We start from the raw sequence: 17,953 nt of genomic DNA, 5'->3' as shown, positions 1-17,953 counted from the left end.
AGACTGCTGATATTGATGGTGGAATAGTAACCATTAAATAAATTGAAAAAAATAATATAACAAGCAAAAGTAATGTTGTTCTTCTTAATAATAATAATGACCACCCTTAATTTCATTATTGGATGACAAAGAACTATATCATTGTCATGTACTTCTTTTCTGCAGTTAAAAATAAATAAATAAAGAAAATCCATATTTCATTAGATATCACAAAATACCCTAGTGAAAAATAAATAATCTTAAATGTATTTGAAATACATTTATTTTGTGCTAAGTATAATTCATTTACATATTTATGTGCTTAATAAAAATTATACTTTTGGTATACTAAAGTGGTATACTTGTTAAGTCTGCTAAATTGGAACTAATTTTGTACTTAATGCACTTTAATTGTGCAGAAGTAGTGCTGAAGTCCAACTAAAGATATACTGAAGTATATTTGATTGTGCTAAAGTGGAACTATTGCAAGAATATTTCAGGTACACTTTAAATATCTTGCACTTAAAAAACAATATTATTCAAAGGTCATACAGTCCTCATCAATAGTGACATTGAAACATATTATTAAGAAAATATAAAGAAATGTGCATTGTGGAAACATAAAGTGTAATAACATTTTTATATCAGTAAGTCTCAAGCGATATGTCAGTAAATATGTTAATATATTTGAACGGTACTTAGTATGAAATAAATGCATTTAAAAAATATAACTTTTTTACTAGGTTAAGCGAGGAATAGGAATATGTGAATAGGCGTTATGATTTGTATGCATGTATTGTAGCTGAAAGAATGGGTGGAGCGTCTGATGAAGACTCTGAGGGACCCCTCTCTGCCCCTGCTGGAGCTTCAGGACATCATGACGAGCGTTTCAGGCCGTATCCCTCCTGCTGTAGAGAAGTCTATCAAGAAAGAAATGGCTCAGTACGCCAGCAACATCACCTCTGTCCTCTGCCAGTTTCCCAGTCAGCAGGTGCTACTTGTGGTCCTTTGAGTTCATGTCTTTCTGAAGCTGACCATTGTTTATAAATGTTGTCAAATTTTCTTTTCAGATTGCCAATATACTGGACAGTCATGCTGCCACACTGAATAGGAAGTCAGAAAGAGAAGTCTTCTTCATGAACACGCAGAGCATTGTACAGCTGGTTCAGAAGTTAGTTAATCATTCAAATAACCAACACATGTACGTACGTACGTAGACACACAATCACAAAGACACAGGTTAATTGGCCCTCTGTGTGTTGTGTACCCAGGTACCGCAGTGGCATCAGAGGGCATATGAAGGCAGTGGTCATGGACCTCCTCAGGCAGTATTTAAGAGTGGAAGTTCAGTTTCAACATGGTAAGATCACTTCCTATATGCCCGCAAATAATGAGATATCACTGGAAACTTAGGACAGTGTTGGATCGCGGAGTGTATGGCCAATGAAATCACATCAACAAAAAAAAAAAACGTAATTCTTAATGTTTTTCTGATGCGAGACTTTTATTTTAAAAGACATGGATGAAAGCTGTTGACACTTCTGCCAGATGCAGTTTAAAGAGTCCCTGAGAAAAACGCGCTGTCCCGATTCGGTATCTGCAGTTAGATGAGTTGTTGACAGGCTTAATGTCAGTGTCATTATTCTATCGTTATTTTCATAACTTATGAAAAAAAAGTCTCTCACCTTAGAAAAACGAACTATCCTGTCCTGCCAGATGTTATACCATGCTCGTAGCACACACTCTTCAATAGCACGTGCGAACGCGCTATATCACTTGTGACGAGTCGGCTGCCTCCCCCCTGTCCATCATCACCACCCCGTCCCATATTCGCCGCCCTTCACCAGGCTCCCGACAGGAGTGGGTGTGTGAGAGAGGAGGGGCGCTGAACACGCAGGGCTGGCGGCGTGTGATGAGGCGCACCTGACGTGAATGGAGCCTCATCACCGCCGCCGTTTAAACGCCGAGCGCGCCTCTCCTCGAGAGACCGGTCTCTTCCCCGTGCATGCACGCTGGTGTCCTCGTGGGTCCAGGAAAGGGAGCGTAGAGGGAATAACCTGCCGCCGCCAGAGACGCGAGCGGCCGGACCCGCAGTCCGGCCGACACTGCACCCGCGATACGGCCGTCGGGCAAGGACGCCGGGCCGTGGAATCCCGTCGAGCACCCGGGGATGAAGGAGTTGGACGAAGCCGCCACAGAAGCCGCCGTCACCCGCGCCCCGGGACCTCCAGACGGGAGCGCGTGCGGCCGCCGGACTCCGCCCCTTACCTGGACCCTTCCCTCCTGAACACTGCCTTCCTTCACGAGCCCCGCAGCACAACGAGGACACCAGATCCCTGTTTATTTTGGACACTTTTCCCCCTTTGGACACTTTATTTTAAATATTGTTTAATAAAAACCTCTCCGAGGCTTGACGCCACGCCCACTGTGTCTGTCGTTGGCTCCTCCCGCCACAGTGGTGGAGAATGCGGGCAGGCGGAGCCTAGACAGCGCAGTTGGGCAACATCTGATGACGTCATCCCCTCTCGCTCGCAAGAAGCCGTAGAGCCCGTACGGGGACGGAGGAAGGACGGGGACAGCCTCCCAGCCACCAATGGGGTAAGTGACATTCTGTCTATTTGTCATCATTACCCCGTGGTTGGTTGAGGCTGTCAAGTAAAACCCGCTTTCTCTGTCCCGGCTCCGGCGCGGTGCGAGAGGGAGCGTTGCCCGGAGAGGAATCCCTGCCCCGCCCACTCCGACCGCTGGAGCCTGGTTGAGGAAGGTAGCACTCCTGCGTGGGCGGCGACCCTAGGACGGGGATGTCGCTTGGGGGGGGGGAATGTGACGAGTCGGCTGCCTCCCCCCTGTCCATCATCACCACCCCGTCCCATATTCGCCGCCCTTCACCAGGCTCCCGACAGGAGTGGGTGTGTGAGAGAGGAGGGGCGCTGAACACGCAGGGCTGGCGGCGTGTGATGAGGCGCACCTGACGTGAATGGAGCCTCATCACCGCCGCCGTTTAAACGCCGAGCGCGCCTCTCCTCGAGAGACCGGTCTCTTCCCCGTGCATGCACGCTGGTGTCCTCGTGGGTCCAGGAAAGGGAGCGTAGAGGGAATAACCTGCCGCCGCCAGAGACGCGAGCGGCCGGACCCGCAGTCCGGCCGACACTGCACCCGCGATACGGCCGTCGGGCAAGGACGCCGGGCCGTGGAATCCCGTCGAGCACCCGGGGATGAAGGAGTTGGACGAAGCCGCCACAGAAGCCGCCGTCACCCGCGCCCCGGGACCTCCAGACGGGAGCGCGTGCGGCCGCCGGACTCCGCCCCTTACCTGGACCCTTCCCTCCTGAACACTGCCTTCCTTCACGAGCCCCGCAGCACAACGAGGACACCAGATCCCTGTTTATTTTGGACACTTTTCCCCCTTTGGACACTTTATTTTAAATATTGTTTAATAAAAACCTCTCCGAGGCTTGACGCCACGCCCACTGTGTCTGTCGTTGGCTCCTCCCGCCACACACTTCACTAAAGCACAGAAACTACGAGCATGCAACGTGTGAAATAAAAGTACAGTACCGATAAATCACATAACTGGTACTGCGTGTGTTATTTGGGAAGGATTTGCATGAAGTTATGATGTTCATTCTATTCAGGAGCAGTTTCCACATTTCATTAACAGTTCATGTTAGTATTTTATATTCACCATGGTAGCTGTTGTTTCCATAACCCAAAAATACCATGTTATTTTCACTTTGTGCCATTTTGTATATGTTTAAATAACTGGTGGCTCAAACCAACTTAATTGCACTAACTAGTTTGGGATTGCTGTTTTATTCAGTATTAATCATATTCTTAACAGTCCCAACTTAATTTTTGTGAAATAAATTAGCTTTTTAACAAATTATATATATATGTGTGTGTGTATGTATGTATATATATATATATATATATATATATATATATATATATAGATATATAGAACCACAGACTTAGGAAGTTGCATTTTATTTTATTGTATGACCACTGGATGGCAGTGCACCCCTGATTCATTCATACTGGTGTATTAAATTATTTAAATGAAAATATTAAACTTGCTAAATAGAAAATGGAACAAAAAAATCCACCATGTGAATAATAAAAAGTAATGAAACTACATTTTAATACAAAATATTACAAAAGTTAAATATTTTTATTATTTTTATTTATTTTATTTAATTATTTTTATTTTTATTTTTTTAAGTCTACCAGGGGGTGGGATGGGTTGGGGTAGGTTCTAAATTTGCACAGCTGCTTTTTGTTTTATACTACTGTTCCCAGAAGAAAATTCAGTAAACAGTTATTAACAACAACAACAAAAAAAAGTAACTAAACAGTAGAATAGGACAAAAGATTGAAATCATAAAAATGCCAGCTACCTATAAATTCAGAAAACATTTTTAATATTAGTTTCCTGATAATTGCCAGTGTTGTTAGTGTTAACTAAATCTAAAGCTATTAAAAATCATTTTTGGTGATTGAAATAAAGCTAAAATAAAATATAAATATTAGATGAAAAAAATTTTAAACCCTTGAAATATGAAAATAAAAATGTTGTTTTGGCCACTAACTGAATTTTTTTTTTAAGTTGAAATACTAAAATTAAAGCAATATAGAAATATACAAGTAAGAGAAAATGACAAAACTAAACTAATAGTATAAAATTAAAAAACTAATCCAAAATATTAATAAATATTATAATAGAATGTAAATACTACTAAAATAACACACAATGTATTTGAATAAAATGTTAACTTTAATTTAATACATTTAAGAATGTTTGCTTTTTCTGTTCTCACCATTTTATTATTACCTGTTTTTTGTTGTTGTTGTTTTTTTGTATTTTTGTTTGTATTCATTAATTGACTGTTCATTTGTGTATGTGTGTGTATATTATTCTCAGGTCACTATGACAAGTGTGTATTTGCACTACGCGAGGAAAACAAAGGGGACATGGCCAATGTGCTCAACTATATATTCTCTCATGCACAAGTCACAAAGAAGAACTCTTTGGTCACCATGTTGATTGTGAGTAAACAGTCATAATTTTCAATGTAATAACAGTCAAGATGTAATAAAAGCATGTTCATATTTAGTCTGTGACTCCAGTCCACTCATATGGTCAAAATGTTCTTAACTTCTCTGTGTAGGATCAGCTGTGTGGACGAGACCCTACTCTGACAGACGAGCTCATGGCAATACTTACAGAACTCACACAGCTCAGCAAGACCACTAATGCCAAGGTGGCACTGCGGGCACGGCAGGTTCTCATTGCTTCGCACCTTCCGTCATACGAGCTACGTCACAATCAGGTGGAATCCATCTTCCTGTCTGCCATCGACATGTACGGGCATCAGTTCTGCATTGAAAACCTGCAGGTAGGACATGCTGGATGTCTGATGACTGCTCTATAGTGCCATCTGCTAGACTGCGTTTTGCCACTTTATTTACACTTTAGGGTTTAATAAATGACTCCCTTTTAGATGCAAATGATACATTTGAACTGAATTGATTATGTTAGCAGAAATGTTGAAAAGGAATTATTAGAATGACGGAATTTTCTAAATTGCAAATTTAATTTTCTAAATAAACTTTTGTGAATGGTTACATTAATCACATCATTAATGTGAGCTAATTATTTATTCCCTGATATGCAGAATGCATTTTCATTAGACATACTTTCATAAGTTCAGTACTGTTAAATGATTTAATACAGTCATGAAAGCACACTTTACACTCTATATTATATTGTTTTGTAATGTACTATTATAGTTATATAAAATGAACAAGCCATGTAGGTACTGCAGCATAGTTTTGCAACAGTATCAGTATGTTTAATAATAAAATTATAAATTAAAATTTATAAAGAAATGTACATTTAATACTGACTTCAGTTTATTGTTTGATTCTTTCAACTAATTGTGCAATAAATGTGGTTCTTTCTATTTATCAAAGAGTCCTTAAAAAAAAAAAAGCTCACGTGACACTAAACACTGGAGTAATGGCTGATGAAAATATATCTTTATCACCACAGGAATAAATGACATTTTCAAATATTGTAAACATTGTAATAATGTAAAGTGTAATAAGACTGTCAATATTACAAAAGAGCATAAGAGACTTATTTCAAAAACATTTTAAAAAATGTTAATTCTTAATCCTAACTTTTGAACTGTAGTGCGTATTTAAAGTTTCAGTTGATGCCTCTACTTGCACAGAAATGTACTTTCTGCCTTTGTTGTAATATTTCATCTATAACATTGTGTGTTATCAAGTTAATAATACCTGTCTTGATTTTTTATTATTTTTTTCCTTCTAGAAACTGATCCTGTCAGAGACATCCATCTTTGATGTGCTGCCAAATTTCTTTTACCACAGTAATCAGGTGGTACGGATGGCTGCTCTAGAGGTAAGACTGTCATTTTACATTTATCCAAGAAATGAAGTGTTTATTTCTGTCTTTTTTAAGAATCAAGAACATGGTTCTCACTCTCATTTCTCAGGTGTATGTCCGTAGAGCTTACATCGCTTATGAACTCAACAGCGTCCAGCACCGTCAGCTGAAGGACAACACCTGCATCGTGGAGTTCCAGTTCATGCTGCCCACATCCCACCCAAACAGGTACCTCAAGATGTACCACACCTGTTTCCCCCATCTCTCCCACCCCTCGCTGGGACTGTGGAGGAGCATGTCAAAACACTTTAAAAGGAAGGGCTGACTGGGGCAAATGTGTGTTTGAATTATCTGCTTAAATAAAAGCTACTGGTTGTTTGCGACACAAATTCTCCTCCACTGTGCCACAATCCACTTCCCCTCACACATTTAAAATGCTCTATTTGTGCACAATCTATGCCACTGATTTAGTGGCTGCTGTGATCAGAAGGTTTGTATGAAGTAGGAGTAGAAAAGCATTATTTAGTGACACAGGGTCTGAATCACAGGGCCAAAAAAAGTTCTTCTTTAAGGTGTCTCTCATCTGTGCTGGCCACATCCGTGTGTTTCAGGTGACAAACCAAAGAATGCGACCAATAATAGGATATGCTTCGTGAATGTTCTGATTGGCTGTCTACCAGCTCGCTCTTCTTGCTCTTTATTTATTTATTTTGTATTCTCTGCTGAATCATGCATGTGAACTGATTCAGTGTAGCCTCTTCTAATGCATACAGAGCATTTTTGTTTTTGTGCATTGTCATATTTACTTATATATTACCTTATCCAATACTCCCAGCTCCTAGCATGTGCTTTTCTAGCTGCTTTGCCTGTGAATTGTGTAAATTGAGTAGCTCATGCATTGTACTGTGTTAAAGTACATGAAAGAGATTTTAGCTGCATTTACTGTACTGCAGTTTTTTTAAGAGCTGAATTGTTGCATGTGAGGGAGGGGTGGTCGTTTGTGAAATGTGTGGCTTAGTTTAGTAGTGGATGAATCTCACAAAACCATGACCTGGTCACAATTTTAAAGCCCTAAAATCAAAAGAAAAATACAAGGTCAAATAAATCATGTAGGGATGTGCTGATATTAAAATTCTGTCAGATAAGCCGTTATTTATTTTGATGATATGGCAAGTAATTTATGGACAAAAGGACAAGTAAAATAAAATCATACAAAATAATTAAAATGAAGATCAAATCAATAAATAAAATTAAGATAATCTAAATATTTATTTTTAAAGGGTTATTAAATTAGTGTGAGTGTTAACTTGATTAACTTTAGCAAAATGTAAATGAATGCAGTAATTGTTTTGAAAGAATAAAACTAACCATTTTCTATTTTAGTATATTTTAAAATGCGATTTATTCCTGATGGAAAGCTGAATTTTCAGCATCATTACTCCAATTTTCGTGCTCAAGCAACGTCTTAATATTGAAAACTGTTGTGATACTTAATATATTTATGAAAACTGTGATGATAATTTGAATAGTTGAATGAAAAGAACTGTATTAAAAGATCGGTATTTCTTTTTTTGTAACAATGTAAAAAAGTATTTAATGTTACTTTTTATCAATTTATAAATCCTTGCTAAATGAAAAGTATTAAAATCATACTGACCCTAAATATTTGAATGCTAGTGAATTGTGCACCCCTATTTTTGCATTACAAATGAACTTTAGGACCATAATTAATCCCACCTCCCAATTCCCATTATGCAATACATTTTACTTCTAAGCTTATTAGCAATTTACGATATTCTCAATATTGTAGATGTTCATTACTACAATGATACAGTAATTCTGTTCTAATAATAACATGTAATTATTTTTTATTTGTTTTTTTTTTTCAAAACCGTTGGTGCAGTAATGAGAAAAGGTGGAACGTGCTTAATTAAGCAGATTTAAAAATGGGAAAAAATAAATAAATGTCACAGTGCAAAAAAAGTTTAAAGCTCCTAAAACAGCCTACATTTTCTTAAAGCAAAATATAGTTTGTTTCTTCCATTTGATTTTGGGGTGAAATGTGACCAGGATGTGTTCTTGATAGGCTTTATAAGATTTATGCACTGACCAAATAATCACTTGAGACTCATTTGAGACACTTGTATAATTCAATTTCACTTTGTGCAAATGCAACACAATTGTCTTTAAGCCACTTCTCATTAGCAGCAGTCTGCTGGTCCAAGTTAATATGCGCATAAATCAAGCGCACTGAAATTAGATTGGATCTGTCAGATATGTGAAAGGGCCACACACTTCTGATGTCTGACTGACCCTTCCCATTGATGCCTGACACTAACCAATCAGTAATCAATGTTGTTTGATTGCAGAGGGAACATCCCCACTCTAAACAGGTATAGTACACATTCTTTCTTCCATAAACCAAAATCTAGACTTAGAAAAGAAAAGCAGCATGGTCAAACACATACATTTTAAATGGTAGTCAGTATAATATGCAGTAATACTATGTGAATATTCAGTTGAGTATTCAAGCATAGCCAGTGTATAAAAGATGTATTTGAATTCATATTTTAAGACATAAACAACCTTGGATGAAATGCATTTGCACCCTACTGAATGGATCTAATGATCAAAGCTTTTGTGTGCCTCTAAATATTTTGAATCAATCGAATGCAGATATGCGTGTAAGTTTGTGTTTTATTGAAAACAGCTCTTCATTGGCGCTTTTATTCTGTTGATCTCAGTAAATACAAACTAATTTGCATGGCTTATTGCACCACTCTCAACACAAATGCGTGTGGGTCTGTCTGAAATGATATCATTGTGTGTGTGCGCATGCAAAAGAAGACACTCCCGTAATATGTTAAGTGAAGTGAAATTATTTAGACCTCATACTGGTTTTGAATTAGCTACATAATAGTGGCGATTAAATCTGCTGTTTGTGTGATGTGATTGTCCTCCCAGGAAACTCTCTGCCCCACTTCAGGACTACAAACTTCCAGAAATCACAGCTAACGCTAGTGCTGCCACAGGGGCAGCTAGTGAGTCTCCTGAGAATGAGGACAGGTAGAGCAGGACAGACTACAGGGTTTAATCACAGAGAGGGTTTAATCAGTCAAGAATAATCTATGCACACAGTTTTCTTTATGATATCTGGGTGTGAATCTATTAATTAGTCTTAATGGGCAAAAGATTGCTGTCAGTACTAACATTGAACAGGATACTTGTCACTACCTGAAATTTTGACCATTTCTAGTAGATGTGCTGATTAAGCTTTATAATTATGGGTGTTATTAAAGAAATATTCTGGGTTAAATATAACTTAAAATCAATAGCACTTATGGCATGTCAAAAATTTCCACTGGAACTAATTTTGACTTCCTATCCCTCAGTTTGTAAAATCAGGAAAAATGCACTTTCAAAAAAGTGTACAGCAGTGGTTTTCAAACCATGGGTCACCAGGATGATTTAGACAACGTATATATGTATGTAACAAAGTTCTAGCGGGAATTAAGCAGATTTCAAAATAGGAAAAAATAAATAAATGTCACAGTGCAAAAAAGTTTAAAGCTCCTAAAACAGCCTACATTTTCTTAAAACAAAATCTAATTTATTGTTTCTTCCATTTGATTTTGGCACTTACGGCATGTCAAAGAAATTGTATGTAACAAAGTTCTAGCGAAAACCGGCAAACTTTACTTTAATAACTGATTTCTGTAACGCAATGGCCACACAGAGGAGTTTCAGTTAGTCAGAATCCACTCATATGAACAAAGTATAGAAGTGATGTAAATAAGAGATTAATTGTGCCGTGTTGATCTCCTTGGCAGGGACACAATTCCTGAAATATAAAAGCAGCTGTATTTTTCTTGTACAGCATGTACATGTGTTAGTTCTGGCAGGCCATGTTAGTCAAGCTTGCATTAGCTGACTCTCAGCTGATCCACGTCTACCTATAGGAATACAAATCCTATCACAGAATTTTAAATCAAACTAATTCAAAATTGTGTACATAAAAATATTGCAGATATCAGTTTACCCTAGGGGCTGAGGGGATGGGGGTTATCGCCGTTCTCCCTGCTCTCATAGGCTGCATGGATGCACAGGGAGTTCTTGCCCTGAACAGAACCATACTGCCAATCCAAACTGTATGCTAATTGTCAATCATCTTTGACGATAGTGGTCTTGACAGAAATATTATTCCTACGACTTATTCATTTGCAGCCACTACTTATTTTGTTACCCATTAGGTAAATCATGTTGTACTAGTTTATTCCCTTTTAATTTAGTTCAATTGTGTGAATGGCTCCATAGTTGAAAAGTAGTCCTGTCAATAAAATACAATTATCAGTTTTCATATATTGGTATATTTTACTGTTTCTGTTGTAACAACGGAATGAATATGAAATAGTGACTGAAACACGATCCATTAAGACTACGTAACCAGCTCTCCCTTCCAAGATGTTAATCTACACAAAAAAAATCATGATAATCGCACCGTTGTCTGATGAAATCAAATACACATAAGATAAAGACAATAGCTGTGCTGTGATTTCGGCTATACTTGCATGTAAAATTATAGAAGCAACATAATATCTGTGTAACCGACTGTTTAACTGAATTAAAGCGCTGCTCCTCTCTGCCGCTCGCTGAACAGAAACTGAGCAGATGCAGAGAGAGAGAAGTGTGTGTGTGTGTGTGTGTGTGTGTGTGTGCTGGCAGAGCAAGACCTCGCGCTCGCGCGGCAGTACCGCCGATTCTCAGAAACTAAATTAGGTTTGGGCGCTTTTTTGAAGGGAAAAAAGTCGCTTAAGGGGTCTGCAATGTTGCTAAGTTGGCAACACTGTGCATCTCCATTTCTCCAACTACAGTTTGGGCCACGGGTCAAACAGAAAATATGCGCTGCGTTAATTGCACTTTAAAAAAATGTGTGCCGTTAAAATGAATTTGCGTTAACGCGTTACTGGCACGTTAACTTTGACAGCACTAGTTACATCTACAACTTAAGTTGTTAAATATTTTTCATTAATGTCTTAAATTTGAGAAGACACATTTTTTTCACATACCCCTTTAAGAACCTCTGTTTTGCCAACATGCCCCATAATAGACCAATGTAAATGTGTCACAATGAACCCATTTCTTTTGTTTTTACAAATGGAGGGATGACCAAAAAATATGGTAATTATGATATGGAAAACAGCAGGCCACAGCTAGATTGTTTAACCTGGAATATTCTTAACTAACCTGTACCTCCACCATGAATTTAAATAAATGAAAGTCAATGCATGAATTCACCCATACAGTGAAGTTTCAGTCTTAACAATTTTTTTTCCTTTAACATCTGGTTTACATGCCTCCTGACAACTGGCCCCTTTTATAACATTCATGTTACACATCAGTGTGTATTCACATTCAGTTGTGAGGAGGCGATGCTGCTTCTATTCACTCCTCTGATCCAGACCAATGTGTGATGGTGATGATTTGATCTTTCTCCTGAGGTGGTCTACCACATTTTTGAGAGGTTGGGTATATGCGGCTGTATTAATAACATGTCCTTTTATTTGTGTGGTTGTATTGTTCTCTCAGAATGTCTTTCTCCTCTAACTTGAACCACTACGGCATGGTCCACGTGGCCAGCGTTAGTGATGTGCTCCTGGACACCTCCTTCACCCCGCCCTGTCAACGTATGGGCGCCATGGTTTCCTTCCGCTCCTTTCAGGAGTTCACCAGGTTAGTGTGTGTCTACAGTAATTGGAAAGGTGTTCAGTGCAGGCAACATGAAATCTAAATTATTCCTATTTATTTGCTTATTAAATGCCCCGGATTTTACTCACAATCTGCACGGAACGTTTAATCCACAAATAATTTTTTTTTTTTTGTGTGTGTCAAATGTTTAAAACACTCACATTAATAGAGAAGAAGCCAGATTGTCTGAAGCTAGATGATTTGTTCAACATAAGTGTGGGACTCCCTCTTGAGGATATACTGAGATCACATGACCAGCCAAATACTACTTACTTTATTTGTGTTACCTCCTATTGTTATTACCTACCTCCTAGTTGCAGGATGTTTCATTCACACCAGTAGGTGTCAGAAAAAGTCTAAAAAAGCTGTCATATTTTGACGCATAACTTCAATAAAAAGTTTTTTAATAATCTTCTATAAAATAATAACATTTACCAATAGCTATGTAACTATGTTGGAGTGTCAATAAAATCACTGCTGCTATTTACGATATTATATATTTTGTAGTATTACTGCATCAATTATTCATTTTCTAAATATCAGTTTTCGTTAATACCAAAACCTTTACTGCAGACCTATCAAATCCCTATCTAGATCCCCAACACGCTGATTGTTGTGTCAATCAGAAATACATTTAAACCTGCAATGTGCTGCATTGAGAATGGCATTTCATGTTGTCTTTTATAGCAGTTTTCTTAAAATGTACAGTCAGGTCCATAAATATTGGGACATAGACACAATTGTAACATTTTTGGCTCTATACACCACCACAATGGATTATAAATGAAATTAACAAGATGTGCTTTAACTGCATACTGTCAGCTTTAAATTGAGGGTATTTACATCCAAATCAGGTGAACGGTGTAGGAATTACAACAGTTTGCATATGTGCCTCCCACTTGTTAAGGGACCAAAAGTAATGGGACAGAATAATAATCATAAATCAAACTTTCACTTTTTAATACTTGGTTGCAAATCCTTTGCAGTCAATTACAGCCTGAAGTCTGGAACGCATAGACATCACCAGATGCTGGGTTTCATCCCTGGTGATGCTCTGCCAGGCCTCTACTGCAACCGTCTTTAGTTCCTGCTTGTTCTTGGGGCATTTTCCCTTCAGTTTTGTCTTCAGCAAGTGAAATGCATGCTCAATCGGATTCAGGTCAGGTGACTGACTTGGCCATTGCATAAGTCCACTTCTTTCCCTTCAAAAACTCTTTGGTTCCTTTTGCAGTATGCTTTGGGTCATTGTCCATCTGCACTGTGAAACGCCGTCCAGTGAGTTCTGAAGCATTTGGCTGAATATGAGCAGATAATATTGCCTGAAACACTTCAGAATTCATCCTGCTGCTTTTGTCAGCAGTCACATCATCAATAAATACAAGAGAACCAGTTCCACTGGCAGCCATACATGCCCACGCCATGACACTACCACCACCATGCTTCACTGATGAGGTGGTATGCTTAGGATCATGAGCAGTTCCTTTCCTTCTCCATACTCTTCTCTTCCCATCACTCTGGTACAAGTTGATCTTGGTCTCATCTGTCCATAGGATGTTGTTCCAGAACTGTGAAGGCTTTTTTAGATGTCGTTTGGCAAATTCTAATCTGGCCTTCCTGTTTTTGAGGCTCACCAATGGTTTACATCTTGTGGTGAACCCTCTGTATTCACTCGGGTGAAGTCTTCTCTTGATTGTTGACTTTGACACACATACACCTACCTCCTGGAGAGTGTTCTTGATCTGGCCAACTGTTGTGAAGGGTGTTTTCTTCACCAGGGAAAGAATTCTTCGGTCATCCACCACGGTTGTTTTCCGTGGTCTTCCGGGTCTTTTGGTGTTGCTGAGCTCACCGGTGCGTTCCTTCTTTTTAAGAATGTTCCAAACAGTTGTTTTGGCCACGCCTAATGTTTCTGCTATCTCTCTGATGGGTTTGTTTTGTTTTTTCAGCCTAATGATGGCTTGCTTCACTGATAGTGACAGCTCTTTGGATCTCATCTTGACAGTTGACAGCAACAGATTCCAAATGCAAATAGCACACTTGAAATGAACTCTGGACCTTTTATCTGCTCATTGTAATTGGGATAATGAGGGAATAACACACACCTGGCCATGGAACAGCTGAGAAGCCAATTGTCCCATTACTTTTGGTCCCTTAACAAGTGGGAGGCACATATGCAAACTGTTGTAATTCCTACACCGTTCACCTGATTTGGATGTAAATACCCTCAAATTAAAGCTGACAGTCTGCAGTTAAAGCACATCTTGTTCGTTTCATTTGAAATCCATTGTGGTGGTGTATAGAGCCAAAAATGTTAGAATTGTGTCGATGTCCCAATATTTATGGACCTGACTGTACATACATTTGCTGACTGCGTGTCTAATGTGACTGTTATCACAGGAATATTAAAGATGTGTTGAGCTGTTTCTCAGACTCACCCCCCTCTACTCCAACCTTTCCTGAAGGGGGCAACCCTGTGCTGTATGGAGAGGAGGACATCAAGGTGAACCGTATATTCTTTGAACCTGTCAAATAAGGGAAAATAAGATCAGACATTAAAGGGCACCTATTATGCAAAACATAAATGTTTATTGGAAGTATGTGTACACCCTATAATAAAATAAGAATCCACCCGCTCCTTTTTTTTTTAAATCCCCATAAATCATAAGCAGTGTCTCAGAACAAGCCGTTCAATAATCCATAAAATGTGATGGCACATTATACAAGCCCCGTCCACGACTTTTGACGGACACTGCCATATTAGCAAAGACCCCGCCCAGAGTGAGCCGCAGACAGTCCGCCATGTTTACATGACATAACCACCCGTGTTTTTGTAACTTTTGTTTTTAACATAAACTTGCATGTATTTGACAGTTTAAGTGCAATAAGACATGAAAGAGAACTTAGTTTAGTACTCTCATGTCGTGTGACAGCGCTTTCTGTGGGCGTGCTTCAAATGTGTGCTCAGAAAACCGTATATCAGAATTTTAAACTGATATGGCTTTAAAGGGATACTCCACCCCAAAATAAAAATTTTGACGTTAATCACTTACCCTCATGTCGTTCCAAACCCATAAAAGGTTTGTTCATCCTCGGAACACAATTTAAGATATTTTGGATGAAAACCGGGAGGCTTGTGACTGTTCCATTGACTGCATAGTAAATTGCACTGCCATAAAAGTATGAAAAGCATCGTTAGAATAGTCCATCTGAATTTTATTAAGCGACAAGAATACTTTTTGTACACAAAGAAAATAAAAATAACTAGGGATGTACGATACATCGGCCACCATATCGGTATCGGCCGATAAATGTAAATGTTTCTGTTATCGTTATCGAACCGATAAGAAAATTTTGGCCGATATATTATAGCCGATAAATAATGCATTATTTCCTGCAGAGGCACTTCAGATTCCCACTGTTCGCCATGATGGTTTTTAATTGCTTGAAATATTATTGGAATAACTTCGAAAAGGAAAATACAGTGAAGTGCAGCATGTCCAGGGCAAGTCTGTCATATTATAATGAGAACATTACTGTTAAATAATTAATGGAATCTTTGTGCGCCCGCGTTTTAGTGCGTTGTGAGGGGAAGAGCGCATCCACGGAGCTACACATTCATGACTAGCACAGTTAAGTTCACTTGTGCATTTGCAGCCTTTTGTGCAATTGTAGGTTGTAATATTGTGTTTATGTTATGCATATATATCTGATTTATCTCATAGGCCTATTGGTTAAGTTAATAGAGCGTTAATAGATCGCTTCTGTGATCATCTTTAGGTCAGCGCATGCAGCTCAAACAGCAGCACACAACATTAATAACTATATGATTGGGACTATCATATATATAATGAGAACATATTATTATAAAACGTTGAGAATTCTTTGGTTTAATTTGTCATATTTCAGCGCGTTACTGTGGGAAGAACGCATCCACAACAGAAGTTGCACATTCTGGTTAGCACGTAACTTAGTTCGAGTTCACTTGTGCATTTGCATCTTTTTGTACATACAAGTTGTAATGTGATGTTTAGTTTATGTTGTATAAATAGCTGATTAATCTCATATATGATTTGTTTCCTTGAGTTAAATAAGCTGCCAGCAAAGCACTTCAGTTTACCATTGTTCATTCAGCTCTTCAGTTTCAGCGCACGCAGCTCGAACAGCAATGCACAGCGTTAATAACAATGATTGGGACTATCATGTATATAATATCATAATGAGAACACTATTATAATAAAATGTTGTGAATTCTTTGGTTTAATTTGTCGTGTTTCAGCGCGTTGTTGCGGGAAGAGCCAAGAGCGTGTCATATCTTATTAGCGCGTAACTTAGTTCAAGATCACTTGCGCATTTGCGTCTTTTTGTGCATATATAAATTATAATATTATATTTATGCTGTATAATTAATAAGCGATTCAGTTTAAGGGTGTTAATTCAGCTCTTCAGCAGCGCACTCAGGTAAAACTGCTGTTTGAAACAGTGTTAGAATTGTGCTATTTGAAACAGTGATACTACTATCAATTTAAGATACTACTTTTTCAAAATCATTGATATATTAATAATAACCACCACTTTTATTTTTATCTTATTATTTTCATCAACAATATGTTTTAATTAAAATAATTTAATTGTCGGTGCGGAGGCTATTCCGTTTAATTTATTCATGGCACATGATTTTGGAATGTTTTATTTTAATTTGTTTACATATAACATTAAGTAAATTTGTCCAGTGACTTGTTTGCATTATTTAAGCATTTATTTATTTGTAAGGTTACTTTGTTTGATTTATGTTGAAGTGTTTAATGCCTTTTAATGGTGAGACTTTTTTGTAATAAGGCTCTCAAAAATTATATAAAAGTTTGGATTTAGATTTATTGGCCAACATATCGGTTATCGGCTTTCATTTATAAAGAATTATCGGTATCAGGCAAAATTTTCATATCGGTGCATCCCTAAAAAAAACGACATTTATTCAGCAATTCGTCTCCTCTCTGTGTCAGCGTAGCGCCATTTCGAAAAGCATCCAATGGACGCGAAGTGCGTACGCTGTTCTCTGTCATAAGTAGCACATGGATATGCTGTTTCCGTTGAAATCAGTGTAAATAAACGTACAATATGTATCCATGCGTCACTGATGACAGAGAACAGCATACGCACTTTGAGACAGAGAGGAGACGAATTGCTGAATAAAAGTCGTTATTTTTATTTGCTTTGTGTACAAAATGTATTCTCGTTGCTTCATAAAATTCAGATTGAACCACTGATGGCAAATTTTCATTTTGTGGTGGAGTATCCCTTTAAAATGCATGATTTCAGTGTGACAGACATGATATTCAAAACCAAACAGATGTTTTTTCACAGAGTATCTGCAGTGTGAGCTGTAAAGGCACAGCCCTATTCTGGAAAAGGGAGCGGGGAGCACCAGCTCATTTGCATTTAAAGAGACATGCTCGAAAAAAGCGTGTTTCTGCTTTCATTCAAAATAGGCATTTTCAAAATGATATAATAAAATATCTGTGGGGTATTTTGAGCTGAAACTTCACAGACACATTCTGGGGACACCTGAGACTTATATTACATCTTGTTAAAAGCGCCTTTTAATGTTTGATGCAATGAAGGTATTATTATTTGGAAAATCATTGTTTTCTATCCATAGTTTATATTGTGTTTTTTGTTTGTTTGTTTTGTCTAACTACAGAGCATTCAAGATGAGCCAATTCATATCCTTAATGTGGCCATAAAGACTGACAGTGACATTGATGATGATGGGCTAGCAGCCATGTTCCACGAGTTTACCCACTCTAAGGTGAAACAGAG

General features: G+C 38.3%; 1 protein-coding gene and 1 long non-coding RNA gene across 6 annotated transcripts in view; one reads left to right on the top strand and one right to left on the bottom strand.

The window, feature by feature from the left end:
- Window positions 1-17,953, top strand: part of LOC306870851 (acetyl-CoA carboxylase 1) — a 58,157-nt gene that overhangs the window by 18,622 nt on the left and 21,582 nt on the right. For 3 of the 5 annotated variants that reach the window (XM_079418310.1, XM_079418308.1, XM_079418307.1), the window contains 12 exons: window positions 782-970; window positions 1,050-1,150; window positions 1,251-1,339; window positions 4,901-5,025; window positions 5,148-5,375; window positions 6,317-6,406; window positions 6,501-6,619; window positions 8,761-8,784; window positions 9,356-9,457; window positions 11,978-12,121; window positions 14,534-14,636; window positions 17,835-17,942. In XM_079418310.1, coding sequence (XP_079274436.1) covers window positions 782-970; window positions 1,050-1,150; window positions 1,251-1,339; window positions 4,901-5,025; window positions 5,148-5,375; window positions 6,317-6,406; window positions 6,501-6,619; window positions 8,761-8,784; window positions 9,356-9,457; window positions 11,978-12,121; window positions 14,534-14,636; window positions 17,835-17,942 — 1,422 coding nt within the window. The remainder of the gene's footprint in view (window positions 1-781; window positions 971-1,049; window positions 1,151-1,250; window positions 1,340-4,900; window positions 5,026-5,147; window positions 5,376-6,316; window positions 6,407-6,500; window positions 6,620-8,760; window positions 8,785-9,355; window positions 9,458-11,977; window positions 12,122-14,533; window positions 14,637-17,834; window positions 17,943-17,953) is intronic. The other 2 variants (XM_079418311.1, XM_079418309.1) reach the window with 1 other exon arrangement.
- Window positions 13,870-17,953, bottom strand: part of LOC306870868 — a 1,223,475-nt gene continuing 1,219,391 nt past the window's right edge. Inside the window, exon 3 of the long non-coding RNA XR_013784292.1 lies at window positions 13,870-14,500. This is a non-coding gene — a long non-coding RNA (uncharacterized lncRNA). The remainder of the gene's footprint in view (window positions 14,501-17,953) is intronic.

This window comes from Barbus barbus (assembly GCF_936440315.1).
Source record: "Barbus barbus genome assembly, chromosome: 6".
NCBI lineage: Eukaryota > Metazoa > Chordata > Actinopteri > Cypriniformes > Cyprinidae > Barbus > Barbus barbus.
This window is presented reverse-complemented; position numbering and strand designations above follow the sequence as displayed.